General features: G+C 40.8%; 1 protein-coding gene across 1 annotated transcript; it reads right to left on the reverse strand.

Moving 5' to 3' along the window:
* Positions 1-665: 665 nt before the first annotated feature.
* Positions 666-14,898, reverse strand: slitrk6 (SLIT and NTRK-like family, member 6). The gene is made up of 2 exons (XM_088408824.1): positions 14,471-14,898; positions 666-4,357 (listed from the first exon to the last, which is right to left on the reverse strand). Exon 2 carries the CDS (start codon positions 4,340-4,342, stop codon positions 1,808-1,810), a length of 2,535 nt encoding a protein of 844 aa, XP_088264950.1. The 5' UTR covers positions 4,343-4,357; positions 14,471-14,898; the 3' UTR covers positions 666-1,807.
* Positions 14,899-15,434: the final 536 nt, after the last annotated feature.

Consider the following 15,434-nt stretch of genomic DNA (forward strand, 5'->3'; position numbering starts at 1 on the left):
AGCTGGGTATATTTATGTAGTGAACTATTACATCACATGATCACCCCTGTGAGGCCGATCAGATTAAAACGTGAGGCCACTTTTGATGATTGACCAAAAAAAAACAAAACGTGTGTGTGTGGTTCACTGTTACAAGTAGAAGGAAAAACGAAACTAATTTACAGGATATTATGATAATATCGTAGCATGGAAACAATTAAAAAAAACACTATAAATTGTAAAATCGTGTTTTTTTTGTGTCGCCTTAATTCACACTCACCAATAAATGTATTACCATTTATGTGACACATCCTCCACACCTTGAGTGTATTGCACAGAAATCAATAAATAAACATCAATCTGTTACATTTGTATGCATGTGCCATGTATGCATGTATATGTTTTCATGTCCCCTGCTGTGATGTTGCCTGTGCTTCTCCCGCAAGGAGCTTCTGCAGCATCAATTGTGAAAAACGAACTGCCTTGCCACAACCCCCCACAGCCATTGTTGTGTGATTAAGGACTAGATTTGAGCCATTGCACAGAATGCAGGGCTACAACAGCAGGGGAAGAAAAAAAAAAATGTTTGCACAAGTATCGGCCGAAGCTGATGGGGGGAGGGGGGGGGGGGCAAGAAAGCCAAACTGAGATGTCCATTCTCAACTCAACTCACAGTAACACATGCATATTTTTGTTGTATTCTTTATTTTCTCTGTTCATGAGTTACAGCTTGATTTTTTATTGTCTGTACAGCACTGAAGGCACACCAAATCAAAATGTAGAATGCAACATGACTATTTACAGGATGTACACAATAAATATTTCAATCAAGTTAAGTAAAAGCTACAGCGTGTGTGCTTAACATGGAATCCTGAATAATGTCCAACTTCTTGCTTTGAGTCACAGAAGAGTCACAAAAGGGAATAGCATTCTTACAACATTCCAAACTCGTCCAGTTTGCAAAACGTTCAGATCAGACAAATTGGGGCTTGTCGTAGAGTTGGCCCAGGAAGAAAAACAATTCAGCGGGACTCAGTTGATTGTCATGCACCTTCATGTGGCATCTGATTACTGCTATGCATTTAACAAGACGATAGTACCGTATAACAGACTGTGCTTCTAAGTGCTCTTTTTGTTCCTTTCGACAAAAGGAACCTTTTTCTAAGTGACCTATGACACTTTTGTATAAAAATAAATAAATATTCTGTGCTACAAGTTCAGTGTATAGGACAGGATAGCTGACAAGGAAAACCACTTTTACCCATGCTTCTGTATTTCTGACGTACAGTGAATATGTTGCTGACCCGAAAAGCCCGCCACTCAACATACACCCCCTGGCCCACAGCACAATGAGCATTCCGGTTCGAGCGATCCAGCTGGCTTATGTTGACAGAGGGTGTAATCAGGTCAGACCCGGAGTGAGGATGGACTGATTAAATAGCAATTCTAGGTCAAGTGGCGATTCAAATTCAATGTTATCTAAAATCTGCTTTATCCAGACAGAATGGGCGGGGGGTGGCAAAAGGGTGGCGTCTTTTCTGATCAATGTATCTGGAACGGGTACACTGAATGGGTTAAAAAAAAAAAAAAAAAAAAAAGAATAGTCTTTTGTGTTTCATTTGGCGTAAAAATATAACACACTTTCCACTGGCTACACCACATGGCTGACAATAAGATTGAAATATCTGCTCCGTTACATTCTGTGCTACAATTTGACATAATGTGATGTGCCCATTAGCGATATTTCACACTGTGGAAAGTAGAAGAGGGCCAGGAGGGCAAGGCACTTGCTTCAAAACGACACTCGGGTTTCTATTTCTGATGGAGCTCAGTTATACGCCGGTGGATGCTCAACGATCTCCAAGTAGTCTGGCTCAGTATGTAAATTGGCCTTGAGTTCAAAGTACTCGTTCTTAGTTTGCTCGAGCATGACCTTGCGCGGCCGGGAGTACATAATTGTCTCCATTAACTTCAACTCCTCCTGGTGCCCCGGGCTCTGCCTTTCCACAGCAGGCTGAAGATGGGCCATGTTTTTTCGAAGATACTCCGTTATCCCTAGCTGCTGCAACTCCTTCTCGCGCTCCAGGATATTCCGATAGAGGGCGGTGGGGTCTCCAAGGGTAACAAACTCAGCCGGGCATTCCCCCGCCATGGGTTTGAACTTGGAGCTCGGATTGCCTGTAAGTGGCGAGGTGTTCTCTTTCTCCATGATACTCCGGCAGACGTGATTCTTGGAGCCGGGCTGGTCGAGGCCGTAATCCAGATCGGCATCGTGATCTTTGTGCTGAGAGCAGTAGGTGGGGTTGCGACATATCTGCACGATGGGACTGTGCGACCTCTCCTCATACAGCGTGGCCGACCCGGGCCTTTGTGTCAAGGTGTGGTGCGTCGTTTTCTGTCCATACATGCTATAATGTAAGTGGATGGGGCTGCTGGTGCTGTTTTCTCTGGGATGCTCTCCCGCTACTTTTCTTTTCGCTCTGCGGCGCCGCCTGTGCACCACAAACACAACCAGCCCGGCCGAGCAGAATATAATCATTAGGACTAAAACAAGGAGGCTAAGGATGAGTACAGACAGTGGCACGGTGTCGGTGAGAGAGCTGAGCAAGCCTCTCCCAGCTCCATCTGGGCCCAGCGTGGCCGTCACGCTCTCCTCTCCATCCGGAACCAAAGAGTGGGTGCCCAAACCGGTGCAAAGCGCTTCGTGACGGAGGCTTCGAAGGTCGGCCTGCATCACTTTCTTTGGAGTGTGGCACAAAATGGAGCCCACGACTGTGTCTTTTCGCAGTTTTTCTACCCACTGTTTCAGGCTAAACAAGTCACAGCTGCAGTCCCAGGGGTTGTCCTCTAAATAAATCTGCTCTAATGAGTCGAGTTGATCAAGCACATTGCTCACTGGCAGGTGCATAAACAGATTTTTCCTCAAATTCAATTTGGTGAGAGGTGCATTGCGGAATATCTGTGCAGGTAGAGAGCTTAGCAGGTTGTTGTTTAATGACAACAGATTAAGGTTTGGCAGGGGATTAAATGTGCCCGGGGCAATGTCCTTGATAAGGTTATATTCCAGATACAAGTATTCAAGATTGTGGAGACCCACAAACATGGCGGAGTGCAGTTTTTCGATTCGGTTCCCATTCAGATGCAGTTTCTTCAAACCGCTTAAAGTGAGGAAAGTCTCATTGTCGATATAATCAATTCTATTGTTTGCCAAATTGAGCAATTCCAGGCCATCGTGTGTCACAAAGTCATATCTGTAGAGCTTCTGAATCATATTTCCTGTCATGACCAATTTAGTCGGGCTTTGAGGAGGTACTCCGATATCCGACACCTTTTGAATTCCTCTGTCTTGACAATGCATCAAAAAGCCGGCGGCGGGGTAATTGTGACACGAACAATGCTCGACACAAGGACTACCCGGAACGTGAGATGGGTTCGGTTGTTTGCCGTCGTCCCTGGCGTCGGGCAACTTGGGAATCGGTGCCCCTTTGGATGAGGGCGTGACAACCATGTCCAGTGATTTAGAGGGCTCTTCTAAATTGATATCTGCGTGGGATGGACAGAGAACTTCTCGTTTGACTTTAGCTAAGATGGTCCCCTTGAAGTTATACGGTGTGCTGCAAACAACCTCGCCGATGGCTGACTGGCCCCTCATATTCTCCATCCAGATTTTTAAATGCAAAATATCACAGTCACACACCCAGTCATTGTCTTCCAAGAGTAGTTCCATAATCCGGCCGATGTGTTCTAAAAAACCCACATAAGGCAGGGTCTGGAGTTTATTACCTCGTAGGTCCAGGTGAGTGAGAGGCACGAAACGAAAAATGTTGTTTGGTAAAAACTCAATGGAATTATCATTGAGGATAAGGACCTTGAGGCGGATCAGTTTGTTGAAGGCCCCTGGCTCGATGACCCGGATGAAATTTGTGTCCGCTTGGAGAAACTCCAAATTCACCAAGCCTTGAAATGTGTCCTCCTTGAGTGTGACGAGGAAATTCCTGTTAATGTGGAGTTTTTTCAGCGAACCAAGGGCACTGAAGACTCCCGGTTCCAACTCTTGAATGCTATTACCGCCGACGTGTAGAGAAAGGGCATTCTGGAGCGCTTCCATTTCTTCAACACCAAGTTCAACCAAGTCATTTTTGTAAAGGTTCAAATGGAAGGGCACATTTGACAGAACTGTTATTTGGGAGATTTTACTAATATTTCTCTGCTCGCAATTAATATAGAAGATACCGTCCTTTGCCTCGCAAGAGCATAGAGAATCGCAGGACTCGCTAATGGAAGTCGAAGGCTTTAAGAGATGGGAGTCTTGGGATTGGGTCACCCTTAAAAAGAAGCTGACAAAAATGATGCTGGGCAACATGATGGTCCGTGGTACCTGTGTAAAACAGTCGGGGTGGGGGGAGGTGGGCAGAGGAGAAAACAACATTAAAAAACCCTCATGTTTTCAATTGTAAACAAACATTCAGTTACAAGGTTTCATTATACTGTAGTGTGTGAGTAATAGCAAAATGTCCACACAGGCGTACTACACGAATGCTAAGCAGCTCATGGAAACCCAAATAATATTTTCGGGCCACAACTTAGGGATAACTGTATACTTTCAAGGTTAAATGAAAAAACAAGACGGCATCTTTTTCTCGTGACTCACAGTAAGATAATGGTGCGTTTGAAAACATGGCTCTCCTTTGACTCAGTGTTTGGCCCCGTCTATGCCATGCATCCATATGACTCACATTGAGCTACTCGGTTCAAATGTCATCTCAGGTTTAGCTCAAGACCACATTTAAATGTGTTCTTTTTCTTTTTTACCCACTGAATGGATACCATCACAGATAATGGTATACTAAGCACATTGACACAATATTAACTTCTAATTCAGTGCCATTGATGAGAATTCTCATCTTTTAAAATAGACAGTACAATAATAAATCATAAAAGTCTGGTCAAATACGTTTTTTTTTTTTTTTTTTTTTATTGTGAAGAGCTGACACCCTTGAGTAACGCTTACCCGATATAAGCCAAATGAGCACTTTAGTGATAACTGTGGCCATTGATTGGCTGTGTTTCCAGACTTGAAAGGATGGAAAGGGGTACTTTTCACTTGTATATGGTTTAATGATTTAAGTAAATATGTGTGCAGTACTGCAGTAAAATGTGTCTTAAATAATACGTATAATATGAAGACTTGCACATTAATTAAAAAAAATAAATCATAATAATTAATTTAAAAAAAAAAATCCATGAGGGGGGGCTGGCTATTTCGCGATTTTCACTTATTGTCACAGGGCTTTAGTGTTCTTTAGTGTTCTCCAACCTTGCCAGTATTTAGGACGCTGTAAAAAAAGCTCTGCTTTCACGTTCATTGTTCAACATCTTTCTACGTCTCCCAATGCATCCCCCTTGCCACGACTGCTCTAATTCCAAGGTCACTTCCCAGACATAAATGAAACAATGAAGCTGTGTAAAAGTGTGAAGCATTGTTATCATGTTGAATATTTTGAGATGAATATGACTGAATGAAACGCCAATCCAGAAATCAAACATGACTCCTCTTAAACCAACACGATGACTGCGTGAAATAACCTTGTCACTTACAATTTATCAAGCAGGATGGAAATGCTTTCAAGAAATGACACCACCCTCGTGCAAAAGAGGGAGAAAAGGTGTTTCTCAGCTTTGACCATGCCTCCGGGCTTCCACTTGAAAGTGGCCATCCACAACACGCTCCAAATTCCCCCTATTTAAAACTGTGCAGCAACATGTCTTTTGCCCAACAATAGTTGATATGGTAAAGTTGCTTTGCATGAAAACAAAAGGCCTTACAGGTCAACCTGATAAATCTTCAAACGACATGATCACCAACAGACATAACACCTGTGAAATGGCAGCAGTTGTGCTGTGGCGCAATGCTCTGTGTTATTTTATCAGGTCTTAGAACGCAAAACCACACATGTATTGAAAACAAGTTTGTCCACCGTGACTTCTGTGGAAGATTTGTCAAAACTGCCACATTATATACATATAAGCATATATTCAATGTGACAAATGTGGTTACACAGTACTGTCAAACAGACTGACTGTAAAATTGCTGAATGCCATTGCAGAGCTTTGCTACATGCGTTTTAGATTTGTAGAATGTCTTAATTTCTTAGGGATACACATTTGGGGGACTGCAAAATTAATTTCAACCCTGGTTCACTTTGTGGCTTTGGGTTGTCTTGCTTTTATTGTATTGTATTTTTCCCACTGGCTAAGGAAACCTAAAGGTAATGAATACCAGATGAATACCAGAATTAGCTGTTCAAAGGCTTAAGGAGCAGAACTAATATACTGTAGCCCATCTGTGATATGTTGTCATTACCAACAGAGCATCAAAAACGTTTTTGAAATGAAAATTTCCACTGTTTTTGGACCGTTTGTTTATGCTCGCAGCAGTATCACATGCTGATGTGACAAACAGATATTTTATGAATTTTCCACTTTCCATTCACAGAAACTGATATTTGCAACTGTATTTGATCTGTTGCTTCATCCTTCATCCATTTCTATCTGGTTTTGGAATAAAACTCAACTGAAAACCTAAATCATAGATTCTTTGGTTAGGTATTCCAGAGGCAGTTTCATATGAGACCTCGGAGGACAAGTAGTTGTTGCACATGCACACAGGCACAACAACGCAACCAAAGCAGTAAGGCAATTTCCTTTCAATATTTTATCAGCGTTCTTGTCTGTGGTCCTCATACCCAAGATGTTCACCTGAACCCAAACTATAACCCATTGTTATCTGATGGTAAGGAACCTCATAGCAGAAGACAAATATATAGTAGGACATAAGCCTCACTTGGTTTCCGTCTGCATTTCAAACAGACTTGGTCAATATTTCTTTGTATTGCGAACAAGATCAAAGTTGGATGGGACACAATGTCACAGCAGCATGAGCTAAAATGTCTTTCAGCTCTCGTCTTCCCGCTCCACATTCAAAATTCAAATATGCATCACTGCCTTCCATCGTGCATGTTAAGTGCAAAGGCGCTTTTAGATTAATTGTTCACTCTATGATGATTAGTTTTCTTACCAAAACTTATTTTTCAGCACATATTTGCTTGTTTATACATTCTGAGAACTGTCTTTTAAACATTATAGTTTTAAAATGAATGCAAAATACCAACTTCAATTCTTATATTATCAAACCCCCGCAACACACAACTCCTCATTGTTAAAGCATGTGATCTTTACTGACGGCATCACACTCTTGTTTTCTGTTTATTTTGTACGCCTTGTGCACAAAATGCCCTATGTGCTACAATGTTATTTTTATCCTCAGTGTCACACTGCAGAGAGCCAACTCAATAAACAAATCTGAATTCAGACTGTGCAGTTGTGAGCATGTAAGTGGAATTGCCATCATGCAGTGTTGCACACAGCCGTTATTACTGGCATCCAATCAAATACACTACGATAAAGCCCGCTTCCACTTTTCTATTTTCGATGGTTTGTGAGCTATGATTGCTGGTTATCTAATCAACAAATTGTTCAAAAAAGAATTGCCCGTATCAAATTTTCAAAAAAGAAAAGCCATGATCCCAAAATATTCATAGTCCTTTATTCACACTTCATTCATGAACTTTGGTCTCATTAAAAATGTGCTGTACCTGCGTCATGGTGATTTATAGAGCTTGACAGAGATGATGATGATGAAGGAAGTACACTTTATTCGCTGAAGTTCCCGAACGGAATGGACTTTGGAAGTAGGAACAAACATGAGCTGAATGTGGTGTGAAATTTAAACACTTGAAAATGGGAACGATGTCATTTTAGGATTTATTTTTTTATTTCTTTACACGATTACCTTAAGACTGGTCTTTTGGTAGGCTTCAAACTGCACTCATGCATGAAAAGCATAAAAATACTTGAAGAATAGCGTGAAGTTCCACCTCTCGGTGCCATATTCAACATGACGGCCCTCCAAATCCTTCAGGCTTCATCTGTTCTTCACTCGATGAATTGCTCGATTCAACTCGGCAACCATAGTCAGCGAGCAAGGCCACAGGGTGCTGGCTATGATCGTCTTATGATTCCCTCCATAAATAGGTGTGAATGATGTGAAATGATCAATTATATTATATTTTAGATCATTATGCTGGCATGACTGGGGTTGGCAGTGAAGAGATGTACATTTTATAAACCAGCTTCCGCTCTATTTTGGGGTGGTGGTTCAGGCTTCTCAAATTATTCCTCACTAAAAGTATCTAAGATAGCTCGATTGACTGTGATCACAGGGCCGCAGTGATGATCCAACAGAAAAATGTTGTAGTAAAATTAATAATTATAATTTGGGGGTCCGCTCTACCTTTGATTAATAATTGGTAATGTGTTAAAACGTGTCAATCCTGTTGCCCTCTCATGACAATTGTGTGCGATGTGATTTTCGAAGAGTAATGAAAACTGTTTTACAGCAAAACATTACTAAAAGACAACATGAAAAACTAATAGTATGATGTTGATAGGGATTATGGAACTGTGAAAAAACATAACTTTGAAGCCCTCCCTCTCATTGATCAGCGATCTCTTTTGCATGTGTCCCTGCATAATTTTTGATGAGGGACGCATACTTTGAAATCAATGTGCATCCCTGGGATGCATTGTTAATCATCGTCCATCTGCTCTTTTATCCAACAAAACTTGACGGGTAATGAACATCTTTGACAGCTTGGCCCGCCATTGTTTTGATCTCACAGAAAATAACGTCTACCACGAAAAAAATAGTATTGCGAGTCCAGAGGACCCACCGGTTTTACAGAGGTAAAATGAGCACTGAGTGAATACTAATGTCTGTTTAAGTTGGTTCAGGTAGATGATGTATGTCTTCTTTAACCAAATATAGTTTATTTACTATACATGATTCATGCATGCTTCATGGAGCTAAGTTAGGAGTTTTAAGACACTAAGTAAAACAAATACTGCAGGTGTAACAGACTCGCTTTCAAGATGTGAATCTGACTAACTAAAAAGATCCACTTTAAGTGCATGCATTTAGCACAAGTTATGGTCCTAATGGAAACACTCTGAGCCTATGTAGTGTCAAAAAAAAACAAAAAAAACCACACAGTTCCAGCTTTAATGCAGGCTCGGAAGCAGGTCGTTTACAGTATATCTAACCGCTTCAGAATCACAAACGAGAGACTCTTTTGAGAATATTGTGTTTAGTCAATATTCAAAATTGGTCACTAACACGTTCATAAATACTCAAATAATAATTTTCACCTTTTTTGTTGCAAGGCCTTTTTTTAACATGTTCAACCTATCATGCGAATCCACAGTTCCTCCAACATGCATATTTATTCACAATAGCATCGTAATCCCTTGTTATTATGTCAACAAAGTTCTTTTCTCGGCTGCGTTCGGAAATTCGCTCAAGCCTGTGTGAAAGCGTTTGTGCTCGATCTCAGGCGGAGTCTGCTCTATCTCTCTCTATCTCGTCTGTTGTGCTGCTTGACACATTGGCCCAACTGTGCGCAGTCGGTCCATCCACGTTCCGTTTTGGGTGATTTCTGATTTTCTGAATTGCAACAGAGTTTCTGAGTGGTCGGAGTACGGCGTTGCCCGCTCTGAATTAATTTCCGAACACCCCCTCTTCGCCGTTACTAGAAACCCCGTGACCACGGTGCTACATATGGAATCATTCATGTACAAAATTCCACACTTTTTTGACCGAAGTATTTGAATGGATCATCAACAGCCCATGATTGACAGATTTAACGTTCACTAGGCTTGGTAACATTCACAGCTCAGTGGGCTAGAGCCTTGAAGAAGAACTTTCAAGAAAAAATCAGTAACAATGAAAATTAAATGCTCTTCAGCACATATCAAAGCATGTCCGCAAAAATAAGCCATTTTTGCAAGTACTTGCCTGTCCCCCATCCCTTACACACTCATCCCTAAATATTAGAACAAAGTTTAATTGTACATACACTACAGTAGATGGCAGTCTGCATGGAGTATATGCTCCTTGGCAAATGTGTACTGGCAATATTTGTATGTATGTACAACTTTCTGCGTTTCTAACAAAATACGTCCGAAGCATTGCTTTGATCGTCTGCTGAAAGCCCATCAATACACACGCCTTTCAGAAACGCATATATTTTCAGCGCACATCAAGAGGCCCGCCAACACAATACACCAGCAATACAGTTGCTTAGAACTAACATGTTTCTACAACTGCAGGGAAAATAAATTGAATATTAATCGAATGGTTGTTTCGTGAAGGCAGTCATCCATTTTGGTGCCCAAAGCACAGAAATCCTCTGCAAGCAGCATTTTGATTTTGTTTGTGTTTTTTTTCTCCACAATGTCTGGCAATCACATACACATGCCGTTGCAAAACATGACCTGCCTTAGGAGAAATCATCCTTCGACCGAGACTCTCGAAGGTCAAAAGTCAACGGTTGCGTGTGGTCACTATTACATCAAGTCTGACAGCTTTTGCTCGCAGGCGCAAACGAGAAGGGAGTCAAAGACAGTGTTACTTGTTGCAGGCGGCCAGGCACGGTTTTACTTCAGTCACACTTAGACACACACAGCCCCCCTCTGCTCTATTGCTTGGCTGTGCAGAAATGTGACTGCATTTTGTGCCTTTTTCATACACACGTGCGCACTCTCGTCGCATGCAAACGCGCCGTGAAGTGATCCCGGGAGCCAATTACTGAGGGAGTGAGCGTCCCTTTTTCATCCGTAGTAATGGAAGTGATGTGGCTCATCCTAGAGGGGTCAACAACGCTATTCTGCCCTCAAACGTGCCACAGCAAGAGAGATTCATTCCGACGAAACCCTGATTTAATGATACTTCTGAGAACCAAGGAATATTTACTTTTCCTTTTATTACGCGGGGTGTTTTGCCGAGCTCATGTTTTTCTCTATAGCAACCAGTGTTGCAACATTTGATAACCCAAAGTAAACTTGATTAGAAGTATGTCTTCTGTATTCAATTGCTTGTGGCATTAGCACTATGAAACCTTAAAAACTAAAATAACAACAAAGTGGAGTGTTGTAGGGGTATGACAGCTTATTTGTCAATACACGATTTAGCCTGTGATTGGCGGGCTACCAATCATGGGTGTCTCAAGCCTCTCACACAATGTATGCTAGCATAAGTTTCATCTTTCGCACAGCCTTATTAAGGACTATTGAAAATGTATGGGCATATAGCGAGGCGGAACCAACAAATTTAAATTTATATATTGCCAAATTTTATTAAATCGATTTGAGAGTTTTTATTTTTGCTATATTTTTTTTCATTGTGTTGTAAGTCAGCTAATTTACATAATACTTCACACACACAAAGTTTCTTCATTCATGACTTTGAGCAAAGATACTTCATTTCCTTCAGTTTTTTACAGATGACATGGAAACATGTCGTTTTAGTCAAGTCAAACATGTTCTTTAAAATATGTTATATGCACCTCCACTGGTCTAAACATTGTATTCTCATTGTATTTGTATTTCAATCTTAACGTTGAAGCATTTGTTGACTTGCATATTAACAGTCAGTTCATATCACGTGTTAGGTGAAGGTACTTAGAATAACTAAAACAATTTAACAATAAATTCAGATGGATTAATATGTGTTTATGATCTTGTAAACTATGTTTTTCCGTTAACGGTCTTTGTCTTGTACCCTGTTGTCAAAATCGGGGCCCCTTTTTTTTTTTTTTTTTTTCAATTCCGCAACTCAAGGGCGCTCCCGAATGCACTTTTCCAAGTTGGAAGTCGAAAAAGTCAGCGTTCCGACCTTCCACAAATTCAACATCTGTAGTGCTGTTGTTGTTTTGACAGTTCCCCCAGTACTTTTGCGCACTCAGTGCTTCATGTTTTGTTTTGTTTTTTTAACTAAAAAAAGTGATATTGGGGAAAGACGAGCTGTGAAGGTTTCCCTCCATAACAAACAGAGATGAGTTAAAATGTAAATGCTCGTGCCACGGGCGTTTCTGCAATACGTGTGGCTCCTGGCGCAACATCGACCAGTGAAGGCAGGAGTGGAGTATAATGCCTGCTGTCATTGGTCGATGTCGCTTCAGGAGCCAATCTCACGTCTTGTAGGAGGGCCTGTGACCTGATTGACTGATTGTCAGTCTGTTGAGGCCCGCCCCCAACAGTGTCCAAGTGAAACTCACATGCGATTGAGAGAGGAGTGCATGAGGCACCACGGGGGGACGACAGAAAAGTGAGAGCAGAAGAGAGTATTGGGGAGATGTTATGAAGAGTTCTATTGTAATAAATTGGAAGGCTGAGTGTAAACCCTGCTTCCCCGTTATCATGTTTGTGTAGCTACGGGCTCCACTCTAGGCTGAAGTGCAAGGGCCGTACGCTGAGGGAAGCTCTGGCCCTCCATGTCCCCTGACTGTGGTTAAGGTACAGAAATGGGAAAGGACAGCAGTACAGTTACTGTATGAAGTTTAAGTAAAAAAAAAAAAAAAACGTGTAATGTACTTTGTCTCAAACATGTAAAGTATAAATACTTCTACAAATACTTTCACTTTTCGAAGGTCGGGAGGTTCTGTCCCCATTAACTGTGAAAAATGAGGGAACACTGTATGAGCATTGCGTAGTAGCATTATCATGATCACAATTGGCTTTTAATAGCCAATACAAAATGGGGAAGGAGTTGGATACTTTTTTGATGCTTCTACTGGCTTTTTTGGCACTTATTGATTTTTCTGCAGAATTGTGCCTTCTACTTGAGCAAGTAACTCGCTCTAACATCATTCACCATGCTGTACATAGTTATAGGGATGGTGGGTGAGCTGTATAGTGTCTCTTGAGCATGGGAGCAGAACACCCATTAAAAAAAAGAGGTTAATTTCAACAGGGCTCTTAAATGTTCAGCGTCAATGGTCATACGTGTCCCTTGTATATACTTTGCGATCAAATAAATCCCATTTGCGAGCATTTATGAATGAAAGCATGGCGCTGTTTTGAATATCCACTTTTTTAGACAATCTCCAGTCATTTTTAGCCTAATTTTTTTATTAAGACTTTTTTTTTTAATCAAGATCAATGGCCCAAATTGGTTTGAAATTGACACTGAGGGGTGGAAAGAGGGTGTAAAGAAGACTGTAAATAATTTACTTGTCATTGTTTACATCAGATTTATCTATTCAATGTTATACAACATTGTTTTTTTTTTTTTTAAAGTTCATCTGAATATTTGCAATTTCTCATGTTTTACTGCTGAAAACAAAATGTGACATGGGATGCCACATGTTAATATGGTAAGGTTCGATTTTTCAGAAACGTCAAAATACATTACTGTTTGTGGATCTTTTTTATGAGTCATGAATCAAAATTCATGCAGTCACAATGTAAAATTTCCAGAACATTAATTTGGTATTACCACATATCGACTGTATTTAACTGTTGCAGGGAGGTAGAGTCCAATTCCATCTGACTTCTGACATAAGGCACACACAACTAGTCGGCAGATTTGTGATTCAAATAAACCTATTCACAACCATTAAGATAGCAGTTTAACCATTGTTTATATTCATAAGGTTTGGGTGTCAGAATCAGGGTGGATTCTGCCCCCACTCAGAAAAAAAATTGGACCAGATGTCACCAGCCATTTGCAGGCAACATATAGACAACAGTCAATTACACTGAATTTGACACCTGACAATTTTGAGTCTTCAATGTATCTGCTGTGCATGTTTTAGGAAAGGGAATGGAAATCTGAACGCTCAGTGAAAATCCACGCGAGCACTTAGAAACGTAAGAAACTCTTCACAGGACGGCCGAAACCGAGAATCTAACCCAGAACTTCAGAAGTATGAGGCAGCTGTGCAAATCATTAACCATTAACTGATGCTGCAATAAAAAGAGTGAACACTCTTGTTAATTATATTCGAAATAACATAAGCTAACCTTACAAACGTAACATATTCCAGCAATCTTCAGGAAGGTACTGTGCCAAAAAAGAAAGATAATAAAAGAAAAGAGCTGCATTATGAAATCCTTGACAAAGTGACGGATGAATTGGAGAAGAGCCTACCTGAGAAGCTTCAAGTAGCCTTCTGCCTGTATAAACAGCCTATACTACACTAAACTAGGAATGAATTTTACACGAATTAGTTATTCCGGAATAAGACCGGTTAAGGTCACAACGATGAGTATGTAGTTGTACTGTGCCGGCGTTTGTGTCGCGGGACATACCGCCAGGTGGACTCTCGTAATTGCATGTGTAGTTTTTTTTTTTTTTTCAACAAAAGCAGATGGAACATGTGAAATAAACATGTTTCTTCGTGATTTTAAAATAGAACAATGGAGGTTAGGGCAGTTTTAAGGCATGGTGCACGAGCTGCAGTACAGAGCATCCCATAATAGTCAATACTATGCATACGAGGCTTTTCTGAAGTTGATTTTTAGCCCTAAAACTGCAGATTTAATAAAACCAAGTACATAATAAAAACAAAATGAAATGCCTCGATGTTCTTACCAAAAAAAGGGTGGAAACGAGCTATTCCAAATGACAGCGCGCAGAGTCCATCGGTGCGCAGAAGCGAGTCTTTTCAGCGGCGAGGGTGAACTTCTTTTTCTTGCTCCACTCACTATCACACAAGTAAAAAACAAACAAAAAAAGCCCTCTCTCCTCTGTGACCGGGACGATGAGCAACACTTCTTCCAGCAACCAAGGGATGGGGTTATGTTCCCTATTCTAAAGAATAATTATAAAAAAAAGTACGGTGTCGTGGAATGAAAACGGCTGTTCCTTTTTTATCTACAGCAGCACACACCATAATAAACAAAAGTGTGCTCCGTAACGTTCTGCTTTCGCAGCGCCGTGCGTAAAGCGTTAACAACTCAGCAACGCCTTGGTTCTGTTTCTTCATTTGCATGCCGTGAAGGTAGGTGCAATAATACAGCGAAAGGGGAGTAACGTCAAGTTCACAAGAAGCAGGCAACATAACTTCCGCTCATGTTTGGCAAATTAAGAGCAAGGGTGACACAAAGCTTCATAACTGCGGTTTTTGTGACGGCAGCAATAAAATAACTAACAGCTGTATTCGAAGATATATTACTCTTAAAAATATCATAGCAGGATCGAAATAAATAATGGCACAGACGTACATACGTTGAACATCTGTTATAAGATGATTTCCGGTATTTACCAATCTAAATGTGTGGTCTAATCGTACAACAGGGAGCTGTTAAACCCACCCCATCCACCCCTCTCTCTCGGAGTATTTTACAGAGAGAGAGAAAAAAAAAGGGGGGGGGGGGGTGCTTTAAATAGCTTGCTGTAGTGTCATTCAAAAGGGTTTGCTCTTATATAATAGACAGGTAGTAAAAATACAGTAAACATATTTTATTATCCAGCGAAGGTTAAGCAAAACGATGAGCTAAATGAAATGTGAAAAATGAAGAAAAGGTTAACCAAGTGCGCGTGTTTGTTCAAATTA

The sequence above is a fragment of the Hippichthys cyanospilos genome, chromosome 2 (genome assembly GCF_059441005.1).
Source record: "Hippichthys cyanospilos isolate Australia breed blue-spotted pipefish chromosome 2, RoL_Hcya_1.0, whole genome shotgun sequence".
In the NCBI taxonomy this organism is placed as follows: domain Eukaryota; kingdom Metazoa; phylum Chordata; class Actinopteri; order Syngnathiformes; family Syngnathidae; genus Hippichthys; species Hippichthys cyanospilos.